At 33.4% G+C, this 27,356-nt stretch overlaps 1 protein-coding gene across 6 annotated transcripts in view; it reads left to right on the top strand.

Annotated features, from left to right (window-relative positions):
* Window positions 1-353: 353 nt before the first annotated feature.
* The window catches only part of LOC108729397 (broad-complex core protein), a 41,118-nt gene continuing 14,115 nt past the window's right edge, over window positions 354-27,356 (top strand). For 3 of the 6 annotated variants that reach the window (XM_018458496.1, XM_018458497.1, XM_018458495.1), the window contains exons 1-5: window positions 354-1,035; window positions 1,908-2,101; window positions 2,180-2,374; window positions 2,893-3,397; window positions 3,547-3,606. In XM_018458496.1, coding sequence (XP_018313998.1) covers window positions 1,916-2,101; window positions 2,180-2,374; window positions 2,893-3,397; window positions 3,547-3,606 — 946 coding nt within the window. In that variant the 5' untranslated portion in view covers window positions 354-1,035; window positions 1,908-1,915. Of the gene's footprint in view, window positions 1,036-1,907; window positions 2,102-2,179; window positions 2,375-2,892; window positions 3,398-3,546; window positions 3,607-12,027; window positions 12,665-18,980; window positions 19,637-24,265; window positions 24,762-27,356 lie in introns of those variants that run through there. The other 3 variants (XM_018458492.1, XM_018458493.1, XM_018458494.1) reach the window with 3 other exon arrangements.

The raw sequence follows: 27,356 nt of genomic DNA, 5'->3' as shown, positions 1-27,356 counted from the left end.
AATCGGATGCAGTGTGAATCCAGCAATAGTGCGGAACGTATACTCAATGCGGAATTGGCGGAACGATGTCCGTCCAATCGCAAGCATTCCGTCAATTGCACCGTTGAGCCGTAAAAAATTGACCAATTACAATCAAATCCGAGGGGAATAATCGCCCATTTCTTATGGTTTAAGGCTTAAAATCCTATTGTAGATCCGGGGTAATCGCCCTTTGGACCAACTTGACCCTTAAAACTCGCGCTCCAAGGGAACGTAGTGAATATTGCCGCGTATCGTCCGCGTCGACCAATAATCGCGCTTCTGCTCGTACCACGTGACGTCACACGAATCGCGCTCATTGCGCCGTCGCTATGGAAGGGGTCAGGAAGGAGGGTGGTCGGGCTTCTTCGCACATCCCATAGTCCCATACGCGTATCACCGTACTGAAAATGGCCGCCAGCTGTCACTCGCTTGTGAAGTGTGGCTTGTTGTGAAGGAAACACGACGCGGATTCGTCACGGGACGGTTCTCTAAGCGCGCAGCACACCGCGGGGACGCGATGCACTTTTGTGACGACACGCGGCTCGTTGGCTGAGATCACACGGGATCGTCGTGAGTGAGGGAAAAAGAGAGGGAACGAACGAGCGAGCGACAAAGTAGAGGAAAGAGAAAAAAAAAGAGCGGGGAACGAGAGAAAGTGTACGGCGCGACGACGGCCCCCCCGACGGTGTTGCTTCCACGATTCCATGAGAGCGCGACTAGCTCGGCTGTTTACAACTCCTGTTTCACGTGAAGTGCGCGGCTAGTCTGTTGCCTGCGCGATCGCGGTAACGCCACCGTAACGCGACCGAGTTCAGAGTCGTCCACCGCAGCCGCCTCTTCCTCCTCCTCCACCTCCACCTCCTCCACCTCCTTCACTTCGATCCGTTTGCGAATCGGTCTCACAGTAGTCGCAGTCGCGGGGCTCTCCCGGTGCTCCTTGTCCCGCGATATACGGCCTTCCCTTGGGAGTTCTCTCGATTCTTCACTTGTTTTACGCTCCTCAGGACAATTAAGGTAATCTTTCATCGGATAGTAATAGTATTCTTGATAACCTTTCAGATACTGTTTGATTTATGTTCGCTTGTCCGAGTCTCTTTTTACACGATATCTGTACCTTGTGTTACATTTTTTGTAAAAAAAAAAAAGAATGATTATGTCTACACATAGTTTTTCTGAGTATTGAGCTTTTTTGTATGTAGTTTTCTAATAATATGTTGATGTTATGATAAATGTAGAATAAAGATAATTGTGTTGTAAATGCAATAATTGTATATTGCTGATTATTTCTACTTGAAGGGTTTGCTGCAATGGTAGCTCCATAACAACATACCCAAACATGTGATATTAATATTTTTCCCATTATATATTAACTTTGGAGTTCATTTATTTCATTTTTACAAAATGTTCATTAATTCATTGTTGCAACGTCTTTCAGTTCATTTAATAAAATTTTATATATTTTTTATTCAAATCAGTCATGATATAAATTTTTATGTTATGAACATTATCTAGGTAAATAAAAAAAATGTCAAAAGTTTCAATAAATATTTAAAGTATTATAATTGATCAAATACCGATTGGACCAATACTGTGTGTATACCTGTGCAATCACCTAGATTTTTATTAGAGACATAATCAATTTTTTGAATACTTATATCTCAATTTATATTTTTACATATTTTAATATTGCTAAGAAAATTCATAACCGACTTTTGTTATAACATTGAAAATGATCCGATCGAGTACAAAACATTTGTTTGTGTTTGTATGATTGAATTATTCATATGTATTAAAAGTATTTGTTTAGACTCACAGCCCTCTTTTATATTATTATTATTATTATCCAGGTAATCTAATACATAAATTTATCTTTTTTTATATTTAAGGAAGCAGAATGGGTTCCAGCCAACAGTTCTCTCTTAGATGGAACAATTATTTAAAACACATTACTTGTGCTTTCGAAACATTGAGATCGGATGAAGATCTTGTGGATGTTACTTTGAGCTGCGAAGGCAAAAAAATCAGGGCACACAAAATGCTCTTGTCAGCATGTAGTACATACTTTAGAGATTTATTTAAGGTAAATGCATACATTTCTGGTTGATTTATTATGTGTTTAAATGTAGAAATGTTTTTGTAACAATTATTTGTTATATAGGAAAATCCGTGCCAGCATCCCATCATAATATTCCGCAATGTAAAATTTGATGACTTGGCTGCCTTGGTAGATTTCATGTATCAAGGCGAAGTGAATGTTATTCAAGAGCAACTAGCGAGTTTTCTCACGACGGCAGAGCTCTTGGCAGTACAGGGTCTTACAGACGGCACAGGAAAGGATGACGCTCTAGTAGAAGTGAGTTATTAGTATACAAAATAATTTATCCCAGGTAGAAGCAAGTGAATAAAGTGATATATTTATAAGTTTTTTTTCCCCTCTATTATAGTTATAATAAATTTTAGAAAGAGTGCATACATGCAATCGACTCGCTCTTGTATTTATTCCTAATTGCTCGAAAGCTATGGTCTTCGATTTTATTACAATTTTAATGGAAAGAGAATATAAATTCCTTGCTCAATTCTGAAGACTTGGATTTATTTATTTTTTTTTTTTGAGTTCATTTATCATTGTTATTATTTGAAAATATCTTTTCTAAAACGACATAGTATTGTGATTTTTTTTATCTCCCGTTAATTTAGGATTAAGTTCATATTTCGGGTATTTTATTTATATTTCGATTAAATATTTTTCTTACTGAAAAATCTTAGTATCGTATAGAACAAATTCAGAAATCTAATCGGCTTTTTGGTAGTAAAATTACTTTAGCACTGAATAATTTAGCATCTCTTTATTTATGTCATATTACTTTTTAGGATGACATAGAAATTCCCAACGAGCCTGAGGTTCAACTGCAGAATGCTTCCGGTAAATCCACGGGGGATAACAAGAGGAACAAGTCCCCATCGTCTCCGATGCCATACCATGCCGTCGAATTGCAACCCGAAGTACCGCCAAATAAAAGGAGAAAAATTCGAGAAAATACGAATGTGAATACGGAGAAGAATTCGGCAGGGATCAACGCGAAGGATTCTGATGGGAAAACGGCGGAAAATCAGACAGGACCGGGCTCCGATCCAGTCGAAATAATTCCCCTCATGCCGAACTTAAAGCTGGAGATGCCGGAATACCTGGAACAAGATGGTAGCAGTTGTAGTTACGAAGATCAGAGTATAGGCGACAATGCACTGAATAAAATTACTATAGACGACACGTCGTCGACCACGCCTGATCACGAACAGAAGGTCGACATCAGTCAAACATTTTACACGAGTCAATCAGCATCGGACGGTTTGGATGGCAAACATCAATCAGATGTTGGTAAGTATCTTCGTATGTGATAATTTCTAGAATTCGCTGAAATATTTTTTATCATTTATCTTGATAAGTTGTCAATTTTCAATCTTATCTTATTTGTCTTAATTAAGTGTCAGTTTTCGCGCAGTTTGATGATTTTTTTTGTCTGTTAGGACATCTACTATCTAAACCAAGTACTTCAGGAGAGAGAGCAACACAAGATGCGGTACAGGGTAAGTGATTATCTATCCTCTTATTATCTATAAATTGTATGATGTTGTTTTGCCATTACAACATAATTATGACATAGAATGCAATTAATTCAACGAATTATTAATTATATTTAATCATAGATTATTTAAATTAGTCATTTAAATTAGAGTTTGAAAATTAATATTTTTAATTTAAGCTATAATGTAAAATAAATTATTAAATTGCAAATTAGAGATTTTAATATAGTGGAGTAGCAAATTATCTTTATTCAAGTTTGGTTGATATTTATTCGTCTATTATTATTCAAGAAATTATTTAAAGTATCATAGTAACAGTAATATAGTGTGACAGTATAATGGCAATACAACAAACTTCTAAGTTTTGTATCCACATGAGCCACATATTTTATACGTTTGCAATCTTTTAATATTTAAAAATATGCATCTACCTGATATTTTGGATAGTAATATATAAAAAAATTCTATACATTAGTTTCAATTATAAACTGCTCTGTACACAAACCTGCATTCTAACTTCAGTGGTGATGGATTAATTGCATGTACTGTGGGTACAAAACCAAAACAATACTTTAAACATCTTGATACATGAAACATTAGTATCGTGGGAGTTATTTGGTTTCATGTGAATTAAGATTTTGTAACAATTATTTTTTATTACAATAAGAAGGATGACAGTATTCCTTCCTATTGTGATATTATGATCTATTAAGTTTGAGGGGTAGTTAGTTGATTGCGTTTTCACATCAAACTGTACGGTTTGGTAGCTATGCAGCTTTGCATTACTTATACACGCACACAAATGATAATTACAGAAAGAGATTAGGGTTAAATCCAAAGACAATGATAGTAAGATTTACAATGGAAACGTTTATTTATTACTTATTACTTTACAAAACGACAAGTATTTGAAAATAAACATCTCAGATCTTGATCATAATTTTTCCTTCGCGTGAACCTGGTTCTTATTAGCATGACAAAATATATATTTAAAGATAATAAAAAAAATCGATAATGCTTTTTACCATTTTACAAAAACAGTATCACGTTTTATTTTATGATATATATTGCTATTGAAACTTATTAGTTTTTGCAATACTCTATGAAACACTGTCAATTGTCTTCTCTTTGACCTGATTATTCTTGCATTATTAAACGGAATCAGGTTTGCAATCTTATTACGAGAAGATTTCTCAATCTGAACATTAACGATAAATATATGTATGATACATTCCCTGTTTTATAACAGGGAAGAAGACTATTTTCATTTCCATCCGATTATATCGAGATTTACCTTCAATGTACAGAGTGCATGGTGTTTTGGATGTAAATGTATGGTACAGGCACTCGGGTGTAGGTTGAACTGTAGATACTAGTAAGCATTGCCAAGTGCTGTATGTGTGCCGACAATCATCAACATTCCTTTTTTAATAACTCGATCAAAGCCACCACTATGTTCCTTATGCGCACTAACTGTAAGCATACTTCTGTGTATATACTAAAATAAGAAATACCTTTCGATACTGGTTCAAGGTAACTTCTTCGTAAAAATATCTAATTCGTGTGTATAGCGCGAATCCCACTACATACACACATGGTTTATTTGCATGTAACGTTAATCTTAAATGTACGGGTATATTGATTTTTAAATGTTAGAATGAAACAGTGCAAGTCAAATTTATAGAATTAGTATTTGCTGCAAGTTTTGGCGAAGCTTATTTTGGGAAATTTTATTAATGTGATCGAATACAACATGATTTCATAAACTCTTTTAATAATTTATATAGCAATTAATTTTTTTAGCGAAATGCTCTAAAAAAAATTCTTTTAAATACTATTCCGATAACGAATATTTTTAGAAACTTCATACTTTATGAATAAGAAGAGCTTCGTCCAAATTTATTTGTTTTTGACAGCCTAAGATGTTAAAATAATATCTCCAATTGATATTCCAACATAATTTTAACATAATTACAAGAATAAATTAGTTAATAATATTTATATTATATATAACATTTTCTGAAAATTATCTCGGACATAATTGCGAATTTCGCTCGTACTCTTCGAATCACGAGCTTTCTGCGATCGTAATGATCGCTGCATTCGGATTAGGATTCTATTAACTTGCAGAATGTATCGTTACATAGATATCGTGAGATATTCGCGCAAATACGAACTAATTCTGAAGCAGTCAGGTGGTGGTGGTGTTCTGGTGACAGTGGCATGCGCGTGCAATCCTTTCTTAATAAATGATAATTTGAGATCAATTCTTTACCTTCTTGTATGAAGCAAAATTCTATATGGTAAACGGGTGCGTATGGGAAATACAGCGATCAATATTCGTTGCATCGATATTCCTTCGGAATCCGTCATTTTCGGCGTTCTCTGATATTCTGTGTGATTCCGATATTAGAATCCTAATGGGGAAAATAGAAAGAAAAACTCTAGAAAGATTAAGCCTGACAATAGACTCGCATGATTAAACAAGGAAATGTTAAAGAAAATAAAGATATGGCATGCATAATAGGATAAAATTCCATCAGTTATAAAGTTGTACTAAAGTACAACAGATGTTTTCGGAATATTTACTGTTTATATTTATGATTTTATTTTAAATACATATATTAAATGAATATTTATTGTTTATTAAATACATATTCATACGAAAGAATGTGGATGAAGAATGAATCTTACGGAAATAATAGAAACGAAACTTTGATGCGCTCGTGATTCATTATCTATATAAGTTTTAAAATTTCTCTTGACATTTTATTGATAAAATACATATTAAACACGAATATTATATATTAAAGAAGAAGAGAATTAATTATTTCCATATTTTATACTTGCATTATTATACTCACTTTATACAACAGTTTAAGTTGCAATTAAGCTCATTGTCAATTAATCGCATCTATACATACATTCGGATTAAAATTGAACGAAAACAAAATGTACAAATCGAAAGCAATGACGGATTTTGGAAGACTATCGACATATATTTTCCTCGAGAATCTCATGAGTCTGGAGATTGTAAACGTATCTTGACCCGACCTGAAATTCTTTGGTTACAAGTACATATGACCGGAGAAAGATGAAAAAGAAAGACAAAAAAAAAAGAAAGAAATAAGTGTGTTTCGGCAGGTAGGTAATACAAGATCTCAGCAACGATCGTTAAAGCAGAAGCATGAGTTCTTTTAGTAGTCACGATGACATCAAAAAGCTTGTTCCTTCTTTTCAAGTACTAATGTTATTACGTAAAACGTCGTTAACGTCTCCGCGTAATATGACCCGTTGCGTTTCGCTTCGAAGTCGATTCGTCGCGTGGTCTTTTTCGTCTACTGAATCTCAATTGTGAATCTACCTATGAGCATAAAGCTGCGAATATATCAATCGAACAATACGATACCTTGGATATGGAATATTTAGTCAACCAATGTGACTCGATATTAAAAAGAATAAATTTCTGATATCTATCGCCATATCTAAGTCATAAGGTACATTGAGTTCACTTATCTTTATCTTGCGAAGAGATAGAAACAAACGCCATTGGATAAATAGATCGAAATTGATTGCAACAGTTTTAGGACAATTACAGCTTGGGAGTAGGAGAACTGATGTCCTGTGGTTGAACACACAGTTGTTTCTTACTTCCAAGTAATTTCTGTTATTTCTTTATTTCCAAGATATTGAATTGTTCTTGAAAATCGTTTCGTCGACACGCGAGTGTCTCGCCGATAGTTCTGTGGCTGTCGCTGTAGATTTGCATTGTCGAGGTCACGATCCAAATTGAAGAGAAATTAAAACGAACGTATCGAGAACGGACGATGAGTGCTTGTGTGGAAGTTTGCGTTTTGTATTTAGAAGAGTGAGCCAATTCGTAACTCATCCTACCGCAAGACGACAACAATGAACCTGCGATAAGACCGTCTTTTTGTTCGCGACAAAAACGGATCTCGTCGGAATATCGATCTCTCGCAAATTGCGCAGCAGGAGATCGACGAAGCCCACCGTCGAGAAACACGGGAGGCTGGATACGCGAGCATCCTAAGCAATTACGTCCAATCAGCGTTCTAAGCAATTACGTGCAATCAGCGTCCTCGTTTCAGCGTCATCGATCACACGAAAGAGACATTTCCCTCTTCGAACAGCAGAAGGTTTCGTTCTGATGGTCGATAGGCAGAGAAGGCAGTCTTCTTCGGAAGCTCCTGCGACGAACAATGAAATTAGATAGACCATTTGATCGACAGAAAAAACGATCTAAATTATCTTATGATTATTTCCACCTTTGTACAACAATTTTCACGATAAATCTGAAAAGACTGAAAAATTATTCGAGGGAACGAAGAGATGACCCGGAAACGCTAATCTTCGTGAATCCACGTGTCTTTGCATTAATCGAAGGAGAACTGATATCGCTCTATCCAACGAACTGTCTCGAGCAAATTCAGAATCGCTGGTCGATTAAATCGACGTATAGGGGACGCAAAAAAAAAATCTCGTGTGAGTTCTTTTCTTAAAAAAGGCACTGGGATAATACAGAAGCCTGCGCATTGAAATCTAGCACGTGGCGATGCCACCGTATGCGCGAACGCGTTGTAATTCGCGCGATGTAACAACAATGATCGCGATGAGAAAGGCGCGTTCGATGGTATATCAGATCGCCGATGAGAGACGCACTCTGTAGAGACGGTTTTCTAGCGGCTACCGCTGCTGCGATTATGGGATTGTTGTGGTTGGTGCTGGGGATTGGTGGTGCTGCTGCTGATGCTGTTGCTGCTGATACCGTCACGGTTTATTATGATATACGGAGAGGTGTCTTTAATTTTTTTTCATTATTGTATAACTATATAACTAATGATTGCCTGCATGCCTCTACCGCGCCTACTACTTCTTAAGAAAACTGACTAACCCGACACAGCTCAACCGAGCATTGTGTTTGTTGTTGTAGTTGTTGTTGTTGTTGTTGTTGGCCACAACACTGTGTTTCTCTTCAGGAGGGTTTACGTACGTATCTGGTCAGCCGCATAGTCTCAGCAAAGCGAACGGCCACGGGAAAGTGTGTGTGCACTGCAAGCAGCGCGGCATGGTAACGTCACGCGGCAAGCTCAGGCAGACCCGCTTCAAATGCTGGCCCTGCAATGCCTGTTTGTGCCGCTGGCCATGCTTCGTCGACTATCACAAAATACGCTCGATCCCGCACATCCCACCCCCCTAGCACCAACCCTGTCTTAGCGCCCTACCGGCAGCGAAAAAAGACTAACTTCCATCCGCTCCGCGATCGGACCGATCGTACGGGCCGCAAGTGGAAATCGGTATGAGAGGACACCTTTGAAATAGGTCCATACACTGACAGAGAAAGAGAGAGAAAGAAAGAGAGAGAGAGAGAGAGAAAGAGAGAGAGAGAGCGCTTTGATCAGCCTATATGACGCGATATACGCGAGCCTCTTCTGTATTTTCTTTGAAGGCGAGCACTTTCCAAGATGTAGTTTCGTACAGGATCGAGTTACTGAATTGACCCGTGTTTAGCAGGGTGTGATTTCGCAGTGATAGCATATGTTTTGTCAAAAATTTGTTTTGCCGGCTGGAAATATCGTTAGAGTATCGTTGACTTCTGAATTTTTTTGTAGTCAGAAATATTTATTGCAATAAGAAAAACACGTGTTGATTATGTCACAAATATTTTTTTGTTAGATCTCTTTGTATCATGACGATATTTTTCTTCTTTAAGGCTAGAATTCATCAGCATTTTTCTTTGAGTTCTCCCTTTGCTTTGGCTCTTAGTACCTTATTTAAATCCTACATCTATCAATGTAGATTAACTTTAATGTACTCTTTATCTTTTTCTAATTCTTAAAACTAGAAGAAGATAAATGATTAAACTGAGATTATAGTTAATCTACACTGATAAAAATGGACATTAGGCATTAGGCAACGTGTACTCCATACAAGATATTTATGCCAAATTAGTATTTATAACTTGCGACGGTTGTATTTGTAATACTATGTACTAGAGTGCTATCCATACAACGATAAAACATTGTGTGCATATTGATTATGTGACATTTCATACACATTTTGTGCGTGTTAATAATGTACATTGTTATTTATATTATATGCTTTATGGACACGTTGATTGCGACTAGTTGATTGCGATCATACAACGATAGTATAATTTTAAAAAAATACTCAGTATGATGCTACGCTGTACACGAGATAACTGTTTCATTCTTCGCTCAAGAGTGCAGTCGAAATTAATTTGACGTTTATTTGAAAATTTTGTTTAAAATTTATTTGTGAAGAATTAGATACATAGGTATGCAAAAGAATAAACTAAAACAGCTTAATGAATGTACATTTTATTTCACGAGCATTTAATAAAGATTATCGCTGTTGTAAATATTTTAACATCAAAACATTATAAATTTGGAATTTAATGCAAAGTACGAGGTTACAGCTTACGATAAAATAAAGCCAATTTAATTTCGACTCTTTCCGTAAGATTTATTAATATATATATAGAGCCTTATCGATATAAATGTATTGACGTCAATTTTATCAGCCAGATTTACCGCGTAGATATCCAGGATCTACCTACGATCTCGTATAGAATATCGTTACCGTGAAGATTCAAATGTAACCGATTTGTTAAGAAAATGTTAAGTACAAAGAATAGCAATTTCCTATCTGTTAGACAAATTAAGGTAGTTATCGCAAATTTAATTCGTTACACTTGTAAGATAGTTTCAAACAACTCAGTATATTACAAGATATATAAGTATACGGTATATAACAAACGTAACTGTCATCCAAATTAATCTTGTGCATTATCCGCTCTCTGCACAGTTCCGAAGATCTCCCAGTAAGATTAAGTTCAGCTACTCTGCGAAGTAAGATTGTTTGGATTCTCATGCTAGCGTCGCAGGTTTAACTATAAGACAGATCACGTATTGCAGTATTATCGCAAACTTCGCAATAAGTAACTGTGGACTGATTACTATTAAAATATTCATACATCATTTTCATCGTTTACACGCTGTTGAAAAAAATGAAAAAAATCAAGTGTCTTAAATGTTTTTTTTTCTATTTTATTAAAAAATTCTAAATTATTATATTACAAAAAAGTTATTACAAAATATAATATTTGAGGTAAAGTTTTATTTCATTTAATAATACATGCATATCTGTAATAAATAATGTATGAAGTTTTTTTTAATTTTACAGCAAACTATGGAAAGTTTTCTTTCAGAGAAATTAATTTTTTTATACTTAAGTTATAATAAAATTTAATTAAAAAACTTTTAATTCAATCTAAAAAAATTTGCGCAAAGACAATGACATTTTCTTCAGGAAACGAAATAATTATTAGAATGAAATAATAATTGGAGCGAAATATACAAACGAGATATACGAAGCGTAACGTGTTAATAAAAATATTACACGACTATACTTTAAGAACCCCTATGCTTTTCTTAAGAACTACGTTTAAACGTTTTCTTTTTTTACGTTAAAAACACGAGGAACAAATCCTTCTCTGATATTTTCGAACGCCTGGGGGCTTAACGAGCTTCTGAATCTCTCTTCAATGGTGTCGTGTGTCTTCTGTTTCCTCTGTCTGATCTGATTAGGCTTGCTCTACTTAGCTTGCGCTTATCACGCACGTCATAGGAAAAAGACGCCAGGAACTGATGAGAGGAGACGAGACATGGTATCGTCGCCTTGCAAATATTTGGAAGCACTTTCTATCTCATATTTCCTTTTTATTTCATTTTATTTTGCGTTTCCTTATGTAAAAATTATGTCCCATAGATTATACGCAAGATATTTTTTCATTGCAATAAGCATCTGTAAAATATTGTAATGATGTAAATGGTATGTATTTGTATTAATGAAAATTGATAATTTAATTTTATTTATGAATATATAATACAATTTGGAAATATTATTTAATATACTATAATAATACGATTTCATATGGAATGAGGGAAGAAGTATCATTCTTTGAAAAATAAAACTATATAAATATTTTATTGATTGAAAAAACATAAATTACATTAATTTTTTTTTATATAAAATGCAATGCAAAATTATATAATTCTAAATGATGAGTCTCAAAGGATCAGCATCTGGTAGCATAGTTCATTACTTTGCGAGTTTTGCCAAGAAGTGCTTCCAAGTCTTTGAAGCAGTCTTTGACGACGTTGAAATTCTTCTCTCCGACGATCAGCCACGCAGTTTTTCACGGGATGGGTATTAGAATCTAGCTTCTCCGAGAGGGGATGGAACGACACGCGATGAGGATGCTACCATTTAGTCCTCGAGATTCGGCTTTGACTGGGAAAAACACGCGCGTGTTTTACATTCGCCGGCGTTGCGTAGCTAACAATGCGTGGTGACGTTGTGTGTTTGTTGTTTTCTTTGTAGAACATGCCGCGGATGGCGACGACGACGACGGCGTCGCCGAGCTCGTCCCGGATGACGATTACGGTCAGTCCGGCGCTGCGGCGGACGGCCTCTTGTTTCGCTGTAGAATTTGTTGGAAGGGTTTCAAGCACCCCATGTCGTTGACACTGCACAAGGACTTGCACACGGGCCAGACCAGGTGCCCGATTTGCCAGCGCATCTTCAGTCGAAGTTACGACATGAAGGCACACTTGCTGCGCATCCACAAACGTCAGCACACATTCAATGTGTTCGACGTCCAATCAAACTTTCAAAAGTGATGACTCTCTTTCCTCCCCAGGCTTCTTTTCCGGGTTCTTCCACTGGTTCTCTTGCGATGATTTTACGCGAAGTTAATCGTTACGCGGAATATCTCGCAGGAAGATAGTTTAAAAAGATTTCTTGTGGTGTTTATATAGCTTAATATTTGTCAACAAATATATTATAAGAGGCTTAAGTACTTAAAAAAACGAAAGTTAAACGACACCTAAAATATATAACTAAATTTCAACAGAGTGCAAATAACGGGGATATATTCCCTGGATAATTTCCCTGGATAAGTTTAGAACGAGCTTAATTTTTAAAGTATTTGATATGTTCGCTGTCAAACAAATTTCGCATCGACAATATAACATAAAACTGCATTACTATGTCGTAATATACGTAGATAACATATTTTAGTATTTGAAAATGAAAGAACAAGCGAGATGTACCCTTCGTTGTAGTTGATAAACGAGATTACGTTTAAGAAAAAAAAAAGAGAAAAAGGTAAATGAATTATGTCTAAGCATTCATGTGCTAAGCTAAAAATTATTGCAATTATTACAATCAACAGAAATTCTATCTTAACATGGGCCGAACGACAGTATTTCAGTCTAGTTAAATTGTACAAAAATCTAGTTTCCAAATTATTACATTATAACATTCTAAATTATTATACAAATAGTATAATGGTACGAAATCGTATGTCTGTTGTAGAATCTCTAAAAGAATTGGCAATCTACCTGAGTAGATGTCTACCTACTAGATCCTCCTACCTAAATACCTACTGTCTCGAAGACGAGTCTCCTGATAGATCTTCAAGTCCTGTAACACGGAACATATCACGTCATAAGATCCAAAGAAAGAAGGGACTAGCTAGGCAAGTAAGGAAACCCTGTAAAAGATGTTGCGAGAAGAACATTACAGTATTAAAAAACAATAAGCCCGTCGAAGTAACAACGTTTTGTAACGACTGCATTGGCAAGCCTCACTTTTGTTTGCGTTGTTTCAACATAGTGCATCACATCATCGATTAAAGTTCCTTGAAAATCTCAATGAGCGAATAATATCTTCTAATTCACTTCTACGTATTTTTAAGATTACACTTTACTTTGATACATGATTTAAGATTACACTTTTTACTTTGATATATTGTGATTATATTTTAATTTTTTAATTATAATTTTGTATCATAAAGATAAAAATATATTTGTTATGTGTGAATACTTTAGTTTTACTTAATGATCATCATGGCAGCGAACATGTTAATATCGAAAGTTAAGATATCTCGTCGAATTACAGATTGTTGTCGATTGTACACTAAGGAAAGATATATTTCAGATAAAAAATACTAAAATATATCCTTGTAAGATACTCTTTGTAAAGAAGGAAATATAGAGATTAATTGAAAAATAGTATAGACCAAGATCTAAAAAGAGACTCTACTAATAATGCACAAGTATTAGAACAACTAGAAATTTTAGTAGAAATTCACATTACTTAAATGCACACTATCTACTTTTTCCAATAATTTGAATATTAATTTCTAATAGCAACAAAGGGAGATAATGTTTTTTATTATTTATAAATAATAAATAACTAAAATTTTCTATTTTGATATAAAAAAGAAAAATCTTGCCAAATTAGTTCTATATCGATGAAGTATTTTTACTTTTGAAACATTCTTTACGATCGAAAAAGTTTATATTGATTTAAATGACGTGCCATGAAATAGAAGTGTAATGTTAAGAGTGTTTAAGGATATACAATAATTTTAATATTTAGGGAAGTTTTAAGAAACTTATGACACTGCATATAATATTGCAAAGTTACTAGATTAAACTCGAAAATTATTTTGAATCAGGCGTTTCTCGTATATTTTTGAATGCTGAAAACAATGTCGCAAATCACACAAATTTCAAATCTGATCAGCATGAGATTTCTGAAATAATTGAAGTTTAAATTGCATTAAAAATGACTTGTGATATTTAACATTTTTTTATAAAAAAAATTAACGTTATATTAAAATTCTGATCAGAATCAATAAATATCTTGTCCAGCTTTTAAAATGCATTTTTTAAATATTTACTTTTTACCATATTCTGAATTTTTATACGGAAGATTTAAATATAGAGATTTATTAACAATAAGACAGCATATTTCTTGCCTGTAATAATGAAGATATACATACATATATATATATTTATAAGTTGGAGATTTATAGTTATCGATACACATAGTGTAATGTTATCATATAATGAATTCTAATATTTATTGTACTTTTTATTATATTATATTATTTCGAAAATCTGACATGCTGACGAAATTTAACGAAATCGTTTTCAGAAGCCAAAAATTTATTAGAAACATCTTATCTATTTTAAAATAACAAAAAAGTTTTTTATGGACTAGTAATATCAAATATATAAAAAATATTTTTTGTTCTTTTTGTCATTGATTTTCTAACTAAATCTGTATATTGATTTTAGGTTTGATTTGTACTCTCTCTTTGATTGTACATTTAATTCTAAACATAATTGTTCCTAGAATTTGATTTGTTTTATGCCAATATAATTCTATTAATCTAGTATATTAATATAAAAGAAATATAATATTTTATTGGACTCTCTAATATAATTAACAATTTAATCTCGCTAATACAGGCAACTGAGAGTAATTCTACGCTGTTTTTGGTGCGCCAAATTAATAATAAGGAGAAGCCTGTCAGAGGTTGGTCAGAAATGTGACAAAAATTTAACGCTGCGAATTTCACAAAATCAAAAATCAGACGAATAATTATATCAAATTGAGGACGAACACATATGTACAAGGATAACAAAGGCGTTCAAACAAATGTACATTTTCAATCGGAAAGTTGGAAGAGGCTCATCCGGTATTTACGTATGAAAACTTTGTCGACGGATACACTCTAATGAATTATTTTGCTGAAGATGGTTCGGAAAGAGCTGAAACGTTCAAATAAGTAAGTCGAATATGATACAGAAACACATGCGAACAAATAATTTGTATGTATAGTAACAAATTAAATTATTAATTTGGCGCACCAAAAACAGCGTAGAATTACTCTCAGTTACAGTAGTATTAGCGAGATTAAATTGTTATTAATATAATATATTGTGTATATATATATAAGGTGTCCCATAAAAATTGTAAATAAGCTTAAGAATAGATTCCTGAAATTATTTTGAGACGGAAAGTCTCAAAACTAAAATGTTGAGAATATTATAATAGGTTTTTAATTCTAAGCATTTAAAGTTAGCGAATTATACCGCCTCAAGTTCGCGCGCTTAGATACAGCATAAAGCCGTAATCGCTCTACAGCTCATTTGTCACCTCTCTTGTTAATATCGATATAAGGATTACATATGTGAATATAAGATTGTTTTTGTTGATATTTCTGCAAACGATTGTGCAATAACATTTTCTTTTTTATAACATTTTTTTTATTTTTACATGATATATGAAGCTCAGATAATATTTTTTTCAGAAATTTGCTATCAATTTCATATCTTACGACTCGTAAGATATGAAATTAATAACAGATTTCTGAAAGAAATATTGCACAATGCGTTTGCAGAAATGCCAATAAAAACAATCTTGTTCAAAATAATATTCAAATATTATCAAATAAATAACATCAAAATTAAAAACGTCATTTTGCCATCAGAATGACAATACATAACGTCAGCTTGTTCGCTGGATGCAGCGTTCGCCTTTAGTATTGTGCCGCACAATACTAAATTGTGCCGCGAACAGTATAATTCACTAACTTTAAATTATAACCCAAAAACTATTATAATCTCAACATTTGGTATTAAACTTTTTGTCTCAAAATGATCTTATCAATGATCTCAATCTCAGAAATCTATCCTTAAACATTGTTATAATAGTTATGGAATATCCTATATATACACCCTGTATGTGTCCCATTTAAAAAAAACTTCGGATTATCTCTCGCAGTTATCGCAATTATCTCTCAAACAATTGTTTCAAATGGAACTTTATTACGAGGGAGACATTTTTTGATGGTTACAGATTTTCTTTAGGACAAATTTCTAAGATATTTTATGACTTAGTTTTTTTAAATGAAATTATATATTTTTTTTACATAATATGATTTCTGTAATTATTCTGCACATATGTAAAAGTATTAAGGTAGAGATACAAAAAATTAGTAGTTTACGAGATAGCTCATATTTTATTCTAGCATATATGGACATGAAGTATCAAATATTTTGTAAATTTTAATTTTTTGGTAATCCTACCTTAATATTTTTAGAACAGAGTAATGAGATGAATCAATCAATATAAAAAAGTGCTTATTTAAAAAATTATTTATTTTATATATTTACATATATATTTTATATATGTATATATATATATAATATGGTATATACATATATAAAATATATATGTAAATATATAAAATAAATAATTTTATATGTATAATGAAAAGATTTAACGTTTAATACAGTGTTATAAAGTCATGACTTACACTTAAAGACAGATACATGATTGTCGAGTACTTTACGTTAGAATAATTTGGAGTGAACATGTATTATGTATATATTCTCGCTAAAGTGTTGCTATATCATATATTATCTTATGTGTGTTTGTAATCTTACGTTGTGCGTTTCGAAATTTTTTGTACGTATAGTAGCAGTATTGACATATGTTTAATAAACTGTATTATTATCGGAAATACAACAACTTCCGATGATACTCGATGCCATCTAATAATGCGAGTTTCTAATAAAAAGATTGTAAAAAAACCAATTGTATCTTTTGGATTAACCAGCAAGGCTATGCGCAGCTAATGCGTTAATAGACAAATTGGAGTGATAGCGCGCAGAGCGAACAACAAATTAAGACTAAAATTAATTAATGGTAAGAATCCTGGTTATTTAAAAATGTCGTCGGTTCTGTCGTTAGACTCTCAAGTGTTACACACAAAGTCTTACACACAAGCGTTTGGAGAAGAGTTTGTTTCTTTATTGATGTAGGAGATAAAGTTTCGCATGTCTTTATATCTGCAAGCTTTTTGACATTTCGGCACTTCCAAAGAATTCTCCTTTTCGTTTCTGGCTGGAGGCTTCATTGAATATGCTTATGGGGATTGTACCTACTCACATTGGTAACGAGTTCTTAACACAGAATCCCGACAGTTGTATTAATGTACGGTACACATACTCGACACAGAATGCGTTGGCGAGTACGATGTATGAAGGGTCGATCCATCAGTTAAAATTAATATAATAACAATTAGGAATAGAAATTACACATTAATGATTTCCTATTATTCATTAGAAATTAGTGTTTAGCCCTCCCCCCCCCCAAAAAAAACACGTGCACACTTACTCGTAGTATTACAAATTATTAATTATAGTCAATGGATCTTTATTGAAATATTTGTATTTTTAGTAATATCAGCATTGACAACATATAATTATAATTTAATCATTAAAATGACAATTTATAATTTATTACAAAATATTATTACATTCAAAAGTCCTTGTAATATCGATTTTTTTCAAGTTTAGTTTGTAGTCGTATTCTATAATTTATTTTGATAGATAAAATGTATTTTTAAATGTATTTTGAAATTTTCATGTGATGGGTCGTCCCCTCTCATATTTTCGAACATGCCCCTGACGGCCTGAGACCAAACTTACACTCATCCACAATAAAAATGAAGCATTTAGTGCGATGCAGCGTAATTAATTAATAATTATCTAAATTTAACATTTAGATTTAGCCGTGCATTAATATTTTATAAGCACACATCTCATATTTAATATGTTTTATTCAAACGGTCTTTAAAAAATTTTGTTTTTTTTTTGGTACTATAAAATTTTTTTATGTACTTATATATAGAAAAAAATTTTCAGAGGACTCAAGATTTCTCTTGTTAAACTTCCTAGAGTTCTTGGAGTTCTCTTATGGCTGTTCTACCAATATAGTTTAATTTTAATCTTGGTTCAATCAACTCTTCATCTTTTTCTAATTCATTAAAAAAGAATGAAGAGTACGTTAAACCGAAATTAAAGTTGATCTACATTAGTGTCTTTTCATTTTATCGTATAATATAATTTAATAAGGATTAATATAATACATAATTTATAATACGATAGTATATATTATATATATATAGTATATATTATATATAGAGTATTAAATATACATGTTATAGTATTTAAAAAATTTTGATATGGTTTTTATATGCTATCGTATCACTGCAATAGTTTACTTAATTTTTTTAAACGATATTTTTTAAACCGCCATACAAAACTTTATTAATGATTTATTATCTTTGTTATCGTTTATTTCCGTGCAAAATTCTTTTTCAATTCATGTTGAGCAATGTTATTGCTCTCAGTCCTTTATAATTTTGAATTACGCTTATTAGTGTCCTGACTATATAAAAGAAAATCTATTGGTACCGATGTGTGCTTATTGTCTCATTATCGTGTCTCCGAGCAAAAAAAAAAAACAACAATTGACACATCGAAAACAACTGAAACCGCGAACTGACGAAGCACAAAAAAAAAGACAAGAAAAAACCAGAGAAAAGCATCTCTTCGCGCACGATGAAATTATTACAATAAAGTATGAGATCGTGTGTGTATGGGAAATACTTTGGATTGTGTGCGCAGAATCAGAGCACAATTATGGGAAGCATCAACCACAACAACCACCGCTACAACAACAACTACCACCTGAGCCACCGCAGCAAATGAGCCTCATTCTCGACGGGGCCAGGCGCAGAACTAAGCTGCACTACGTCGTGGAAAGCGGTCGTTGGGTGTGCGACGTCTGCGGCCGAACCTACAATCGTGGCGATTCCCTAGCCCATCATCGCAGTATACACAGGGGCGACACGATCTGCCCGATCTGTCAGACCGTCTTCACGCGAAAATACACCATGCGCTGTCACATGGTGAATGTGCACGGGGTCAAGTAATAACGGCCGCGGATGTTGCGGGAACGGTGGCATGAATAGAGAAACTCGAGGAACGGCACGTGATCTTCGTACAGAATTGGGCAGGATATTTTAGCGTTGGTCTAATTTTTAACGTCATTCGCGAAAAATTAGAGCACCCAAAAAAAATTTAGGACGCATCCCCTGCAAGACGATAAACCATATAGAACGTATTTACAGGATTGGGAACGTTATTTCATAAAATAACGCATTACCGTTACTGTTACTTTTTGTAAAATGTACAAAAAGTCTCTCGGCATCTGAAATTCGCGAATTTTAGAATTTCTGTTTCGAAAGATTCTGGGAATCTTAAGAGCTCGTTTTAAGATCCAACGAACGGAGTTGATTTTATTGCATATTTGTTCATGTAACAGTTTCGAATTATCTTGACAAGCTGAGCATTGCTGAAATGAATTCTTTGAGTTTTTATACATTTTATATAAAGATTTAAAAAAAATTATTACATAGCATAAAGAAATTTATCTCTAATCCAAACAATATTGCACTGATGAATCAAACATATTTCGATTGATATACCGTAATAATTTGGGAACAGTTTTCATTTTACGATTTTCTCTCATCTCATGAAAAGTTAAGTATCTCAGTGAAAAAAATTGTAGAGAAGTTTTCAAGAATGCATTTTAAAGAGGAGAGGTAAAACTGTAAATTTGTTTTTTAGTTCCGATTCTATGATATTTTGTTCTTAAATTACATAAAATTAAAAATTGGTATTTTTTTTCTATCAAATTTTTTTTAGAAAAAAGTTTTTAAGTAAAGGTTTTTCTTTGAAATTAAAGAATTACAGAAAAAAAGAGAACAAATTCTGTTGCAATATTTTCAATTTGCATAAACTTTAAAAAAATTTGTCAACTTTTCGTGAGATGCAAGAAAATTATAAGCTTGAATTTACAGACGGTAATGTGCATTAAAATTATATATAATTTTATGTTTATATGTATGTGTGTATATATTATATTTTATATATATTTATATAATTTATATATATAAATATACATTAAAATTATATATAAATCATATGCATATACTGAAAGAAATAACATCTATCGCGTTAAATCTACATTTCATCATAATGGCAGAGTAGCAATAAAACAATATTAATGTTATTAATTAAAATGTATCAAGAAATTATTTTCTAAGTCGATTGCACGCAGATTTCTTTATGAGATTTTTATTGACTTTTCATGCGTTTTTCATATCAACGAATGCGTCCACATACATTATTCATTCCATAGATAACAATTTTGATATATGATCATCGACTATTATATCAATGATTTATAGGAATATATTTTATATTTATATACATTATTAAATAATTAATCGTTTTAATGCAAATCTCCGGAAAGAATTTACCATCGCAGAATTTTATTTTCTTTGTGTGGACAAGAATCGTCTTGTTTCTTTAATAATTCAAGATAGATCGGTTGCTTCTTTTGCAGAATATTCACATTCTTCCGTAAACACGAGAAGAATTCGAGATTGTACATATACATGTATAATAAGTATAAAACAGGAGAAAAACTATCTTCTTCCTTCGGCGAACAAAGCGATGTACTTAAATATCATAAAAACGGTATACTCTGCAACTAGACTGATCGTATTAAGTGTAATGTTTTCGATTAATTGCACAAAGGGGGTTACCATGTTACTACACCACTACTTGGCGAAATCAGAGCATCGCGAATAAGCATAAGGTCTAAGCAGCGATTCTTGTTTGAAGCTTCGAGTCCATCAAATATGCATGGTTTGTCAAATATGTATAGTTTTATCTAGGACAGCTTCTTCTAAGCAGCACGAAGTTTCTCCAACGTCACTATTCATTTCGTCCTATCTTGAACGTAATCGTGTACACTTACGAAACGATTATATCACATTGACATCATATACATATAATACATAATATAAAACTGTCATTTATGTGGATGTCGTGTTTCCGTCTCAACGTGAAACTTAGACAATCGTCGATCGCAGTCGTATCGATCGATCTTAATCGTTGAGTATCTAATTGATGTCACTAGTTTCATCAGTAAGAAATTTTAAAGACATTAATACTCTCGGTGTACAGGATCAAATTATGATGATTACTCTTCGACAATTGATAAAATCATGTAATACAGTGTTCTTGAATTGTACATAGGGATGCGTTCAGAAATTCAGGGTATTTTATTTTATTGTTCACCGAATATTAAACAAGGATAAAATGATACCTGCGTGCACCCGAGTGAAATTTCTGAATGCAATCCAATAGTAACCAATGGTGTATAATTACGCGACGTATTAGACTTGAGGATCCGTGAGGATTCCCTTTACGGGGGAATCATTTTTCACTATTATTTTGTTATTTTTCATTACTCTTTATTTTATTGTTTTATATCTGGTGACAATAAATTTGCAGAGATAGATTGCGATATTTTGATTATTAGTGAAAAAATGCCGCCGAATAAATACCTCTCATAACTTTTTTCACAGCATATATAAAAAAAATTTCGGGAATGTTAAAAGATAAGTAGCTTCTAAGATAAGATTTTATTTAAGTTTGCCGTCCTTCTAAGAGAATGATTTACGGCAAAACGAAGTTTCTAATTTATGATGTGATAATTTCCGTTGTAATCGATATAACATACTATATTATGTGTAAATTATGATGCAATAGAATATATAAAAGAGCGCCGGATTATACATTTTTTTGTACTTTGCATTCTGAAAAATAAAGCTATATCGAAACCGTACGTGCATCTTTTGGACCGCGGAGTTATTTTCTTATCGCATGAAACGAGTGAATTTCCGCGATCATTTTGTGAAAATCTTCGATCAACGAACGTAATAAGATTTCAATATAACGAATGCCCGATAGAATATAATTCTTGTCATAACGATAAACTTTAATTTAGATTAAGAATTTCATTTAATTCGAGCAAGTGAATATATATTTCTTAATTATAAGTCACGACGATTGATTAAATAAAAGAAGAAAAGTTTTAATAAAAGGATTTTATTCCAGAACTGATTGTGAGATAATCGAGTCTTTACATGACGTAAAAATGGAATTCGTTATAACGAAATTTTGTACCATTTCTGTACAGTAAAATGTCTCTCACCATAGAACGTACTGAACATATTTTTTTAAGACTGATTTCTCGCTATTAGAAATTTGACGAACGTGAACGATAACTGAAAAAACAATCTGGTAATGTATTTTGTTTAGCGTAATAAATGTTACCAAACATAATAATAGTAACAAACATTAGTTCATATGAACTAATATTATCGTACTTTTCTAATTATTACTGTTTGATAATAGGTAGAAAAATAAGATAATATTTAGAAAGTTAAAATACTGTTTAGTTAATTTTGGTATTAATAGAACATTTGATTGAATTTTATTTCATCAAAGGTTTAGTAATTATTGTCTATGCTTTATTATTATGGTTTTTCTCAGTGTACTTCTTTAGACATGTAAATATGTCATAATTCAGGAATCATCGATTCCTTGCGCACACACGCTGCTCTATGTGTGCTAAAGGTGCTAAAGCATAGCATACGATCCATGTTCGATTAATAGCGATCTCAAAGGAATACATGATTGTCGGTTCACTACACACAACATGCGATTGGCAGTAGATCTCGTGTCTGACGAACCTTGAGCCTGATATTCGGCCCTTCAATCACGACTCACGAACTTGGTCCAGTCAACCCGAACTATATTGTGCATGAATATTGAACATTTTATACGTGTATATTCGTTCTTGTTTCCGTTTTCTTTTCGCTGTTGTTCATATTATGCCGTTGTATTTTATAGTTCACAGTAGCATGATCGCTCCGAGAATATTATAATTACTGCCATTCTGTGTGTCGCCATTCTCGTGATTACTGTCTCTCTCTCTCTCTCTCTCTCTCTCTTTCTCTCTCTCTTTCTTTCTCTTCCACCTGTTTGTAAATCTCACCGTGTGCGTTGCCTTTTTTCTTTTCTCTTTTTTTGTTATTGCTACTGCTGTTATTCTCAAATCCGAGTGAACGAGTGGAAAAGTAGGTAGAGAAACGAGAGTGAGTCGAGATTCTTCCGAGTGTACAAGTAGCTTGCTACTGATATGCGATTTTTCTCAATATTCCTTCTTAATGTCATTTTGACACCTTTGTACTCGCAGCATCACGTGCCGTGATCCACGATGAGGCATTTTTCTGATTATATATACAATAATTTTAATTGATGGGTTTAAAACAAAGAAAAAGGTCCAACAAATTGTCGAGATATTTCTTCTACTTTATTCGATCTTAATTTGAAAATATGCATACACATGTTATGGGGGCAATATAATTAATTCGGGATTTATACATAACGCTTGGCCAATATGGATAATGCCTGCTTTATTAAAGTTTTATTAAAGCGGGTATGTTAACCGGCCGAAACAGGTGTGCATTATGCATATTGACCGGCATTATGCCCGAATTAATCAAATTTTCCGTAACACATATATTGGATATTGCATCAACATATTGATCAGTACGTTGCCTTCTCTAGCAAGCGCGCGTGATCGATCGATTATATTTATAAAATTGATTGATCAATTACATTTTATAAATGTAACGCCTGTTAGAGAAGGCATTACATTTATAAAATAGTCTGATATATTGACCAATATATTGGTGCAACACTCAATACATTGTACAATTAATATTTATTAATAATATTTATTAATAATATTGGAATGTATCCTTTTTATAATAAAAATATAAAATTGAATCATGACGTAGAATTCATAGGATGAAAAATGTCACGTCGTCGATCGTGGGGATATTGTCGCGTCTCGAGTACTCGGGTACAGGTGATGAGCGATCCGGTAGCGCGTCCCATAAGACGAAATCTGGAAGTACTTAGGGCACCGCGAGAGCCGCGCAACCGGCGCCACGACGTAGCATGAACGTTTGTGTCTGATTTAGATTCACACACGGTGGTCATCGAACAGCCGTCGCACGCGTGCAAACTCTGCGGTAAATCGTTTTGGAATCGGGACTCGATGTATAAACACATGAATATGCACAAGGGCACGACCCAGTGCCCGGTGTGCCACAAAGTGCTCAGCCGCACCACGCACATGAAGCGCCACTTGAGGAACCGTCACGGCTGGCTCGGGACGACCGCATCCGTCGCGGCCGGCGGCGTCGAGGCGCCGATCTCCGTGTCGTCGACCGCCCAGACGATCGCCCAGCAGGACGCCGGCAGTCCGTCGAACATCGACACGAACGCGACCTATACGACAATACGCATTAGGGAGAGCAGCGTGGAAAGAATCACCTCTAGTCCTATTCCTTAGTGCGAAAACGCCCTACCAAAGAAAGAATCCCGTCGACGCAAAGGAGGATAGATCCCGGCGATCCTCTCGTCATTATTTCAACCTGATTCTTTTACCATCGGGTACAATAGGTTTTTAAAATGTGCCGCATTTTATGTCAATTGTAATGGGCTTTCTACAATAAGCTATTACCTAAGTTTTAGATCTTAAGTCGTAAGAAATTAGGTCTGTTTTTTATTGATGCACTCTGAACCGGTGCAATAAGTTGAAGTGAAACTAACGTATATTTGTTTCACTTCAACTTATTGCACTGTTCAACTTAGTGCACTAGTTCAGAAAGTGCAGCAATAAAAAACAAACCTCGAGAGACTAATCACAGTCGAATGTGAGAAAAATAATTAACTATGACTTATCAATTTCTTACGGCTTGACTTAAAAGCTTTAGGTAATGGCTCATTGTAGAAAGTCCATAAATGTTTCGGTTCGATTCCCTTAAGTGTGATCGTCAGCGTTCTCTTGAAAGCTGCTCGATAATTAGTTCTAGTTAATTTATTAAGTCAGAAACACATAGAAAAACGTAAAGCAGTAAGATGTATGCAATAAGCGAATTGGCCAATCACAATAGAGAATGTATGGCAATAATCTTACATTCTGTAATTGGCCGATTCGCTTACTGTCTATGTCTTACTGTTAGACATCAAAGGAGCAATGGTAACCCAATCTCTTGAGTCAAATAACATTTTGTTATTTTTAATTTCCATGTAAGTCAAAACGTAAATCAATCCATTTCTGTGATTAGTTTCAGAGTAAACATGCATATTAACACAACAAAGTAAGCATATTAACAGGGTTGGGTAAGTTAACTATTTTTTTTAACTAAGTTAAGAGTTAAAGTTAACAGCCTTGAAAATTTAACTTAATTAAAATACAAGTTCATCCATAATGAAATTAATTGAATTAAAAGTTAAGTTAATAAAAAACTTAATTGAAAAGTTAAAAGTTAAATTTGGTCCGAACGAACAACCAAAAAAAAAAGAAAAAGTTTAATCATTTTACATAATTTTTCGTATTTTTCCTTTCTCAGCATATTTGTTAAAGAATCTGGTTACTTTTGTTCACAAGTAACGATTATACAATATAAAATTACTAAATTATATACTCATTATCCTCTCGCATTGTGTCTGAGGATTAACTTAAAAAAATCAAAAGTTAATAATTACCGATAAAATGTAACTAAATTAAGTTAAAATTAATTAACTTTTTAACTTTTTAACTTAACTTTTATCTTTTTAATTTAGCACTACTCAACCCTGCATATTAACGTATGTGTTTAGTAAATAATGACCTCTCTAAATTGGAGATAATTTGATACATTTTCATGAGTCAAATAGTTTAACTTCATTGTTTTAATTAAATTACCAATTTATTGAGTAAGTTTTTCTCGTTTCGCGGTGAGATATTTTTTTTTGTTTTAATAGAAGAACAGGGCATGTGCAAAGATCGCAGTAATTAGTATTTGTCGTGACATTAACGACGCGTCGTTGAGCGTCGGGCCTATTCTACTCTAGTCGTCGACGAGGAATTTATGTTATGCCTGTCTTGAACTTCACAACCTAGTCATTCGTACACATACATATATATGTATATATGTGTATCTATATGTGTATAATGCACATAAGAAGGAACACGAAACACTTATACACGTACACATATAGACCATGTGCGTATACACGGATACATTTGTTGTAACCAAAGACACGAAGGGAGAACAGAAATGATTTATTTTATCTAGTCAAATTTCTTCGAAAGTTCAGTACTTAATAGCATAAGGAGGAATGTGCATTTTTTTCGTACCATCGATGCGATGCAGCGATGTGGTTCTGCCGTTCTTAAGCCCGATCTACATTCTACATTAATTTCATTCTACATTAAACGCAAGCCGATCGCAAATTTGTTGTAACAGCCAATCTGAAGCGTTGATTTCAAAATGCAAGCTTCAGATTGGCTGTCGCAACAAACTTGCGATCGACTTGCGTCTGATGTAGAATGGCCTTATCACGCAGAACGCGAGTCGCAGGTCGCAAGCTTCTTGCATCAGCCAATCTCGAAGCGTCACTTTTAAAATCGACGCATTGGATTGATTGATGCAACAGTTTGCGACTTGCGACTCGTATTTTGCCTCTTGTGTAGATCGGGCTTTAGATCGTCATTTCGACAATCACCGAGGCCTGGTGACCCACGTGATCGTGGTAAAATTGCTAGAATAATGCTAAAACAATCTATTATCTTAAATTTTGTTACAAGAATTGAGTTGACGTATTTAATTAAGAAAGCAAAAGCAAATTTTATATACTCACTATATAATACGATTTCAAAATTATTACTTATAAATTAGGTTTTATTATATTCTATTATCTTTTTAATTGATATACAAAATTTTCCCGGATTAAACTGCCAAACTTGAAATGTGAATTTAGGACCACAAAAACTTCTTCTGTAAGTTTATTTGCAAACGCTTCGTTTAAGAGATATTGATTTCTTAAATTACAGAATTATAGAAATAAATAATGTTTGAAGTTCTAAATTCATATTTTAAGTTTGGTGATTTAACCCAGGAACACCCTTATATTATATCAAGCAACAGCTATATATATAATATATATATATGCACACTTTGCATTTTTACCATGATCGAAAAAAAAAAACGGTTCAAGTTAACATTCGATTAATTGCCCTGT

This window comes from Mycetomoellerius zeteki, unplaced genomic scaffold, assembly GCF_001594055.1.
Source record: "Mycetomoellerius zeteki isolate Tzet28-1 unplaced genomic scaffold, Tzet1.0 scaffold73, whole genome shotgun sequence".
NCBI lineage: Eukaryota > Metazoa > Arthropoda > Insecta > Hymenoptera > Formicidae > Mycetomoellerius > Mycetomoellerius zeteki.
The sequence above is the reverse complement of the archived record's forward strand: the minus strand, read 5'-3'. Positions and strand labels throughout refer to the sequence as shown.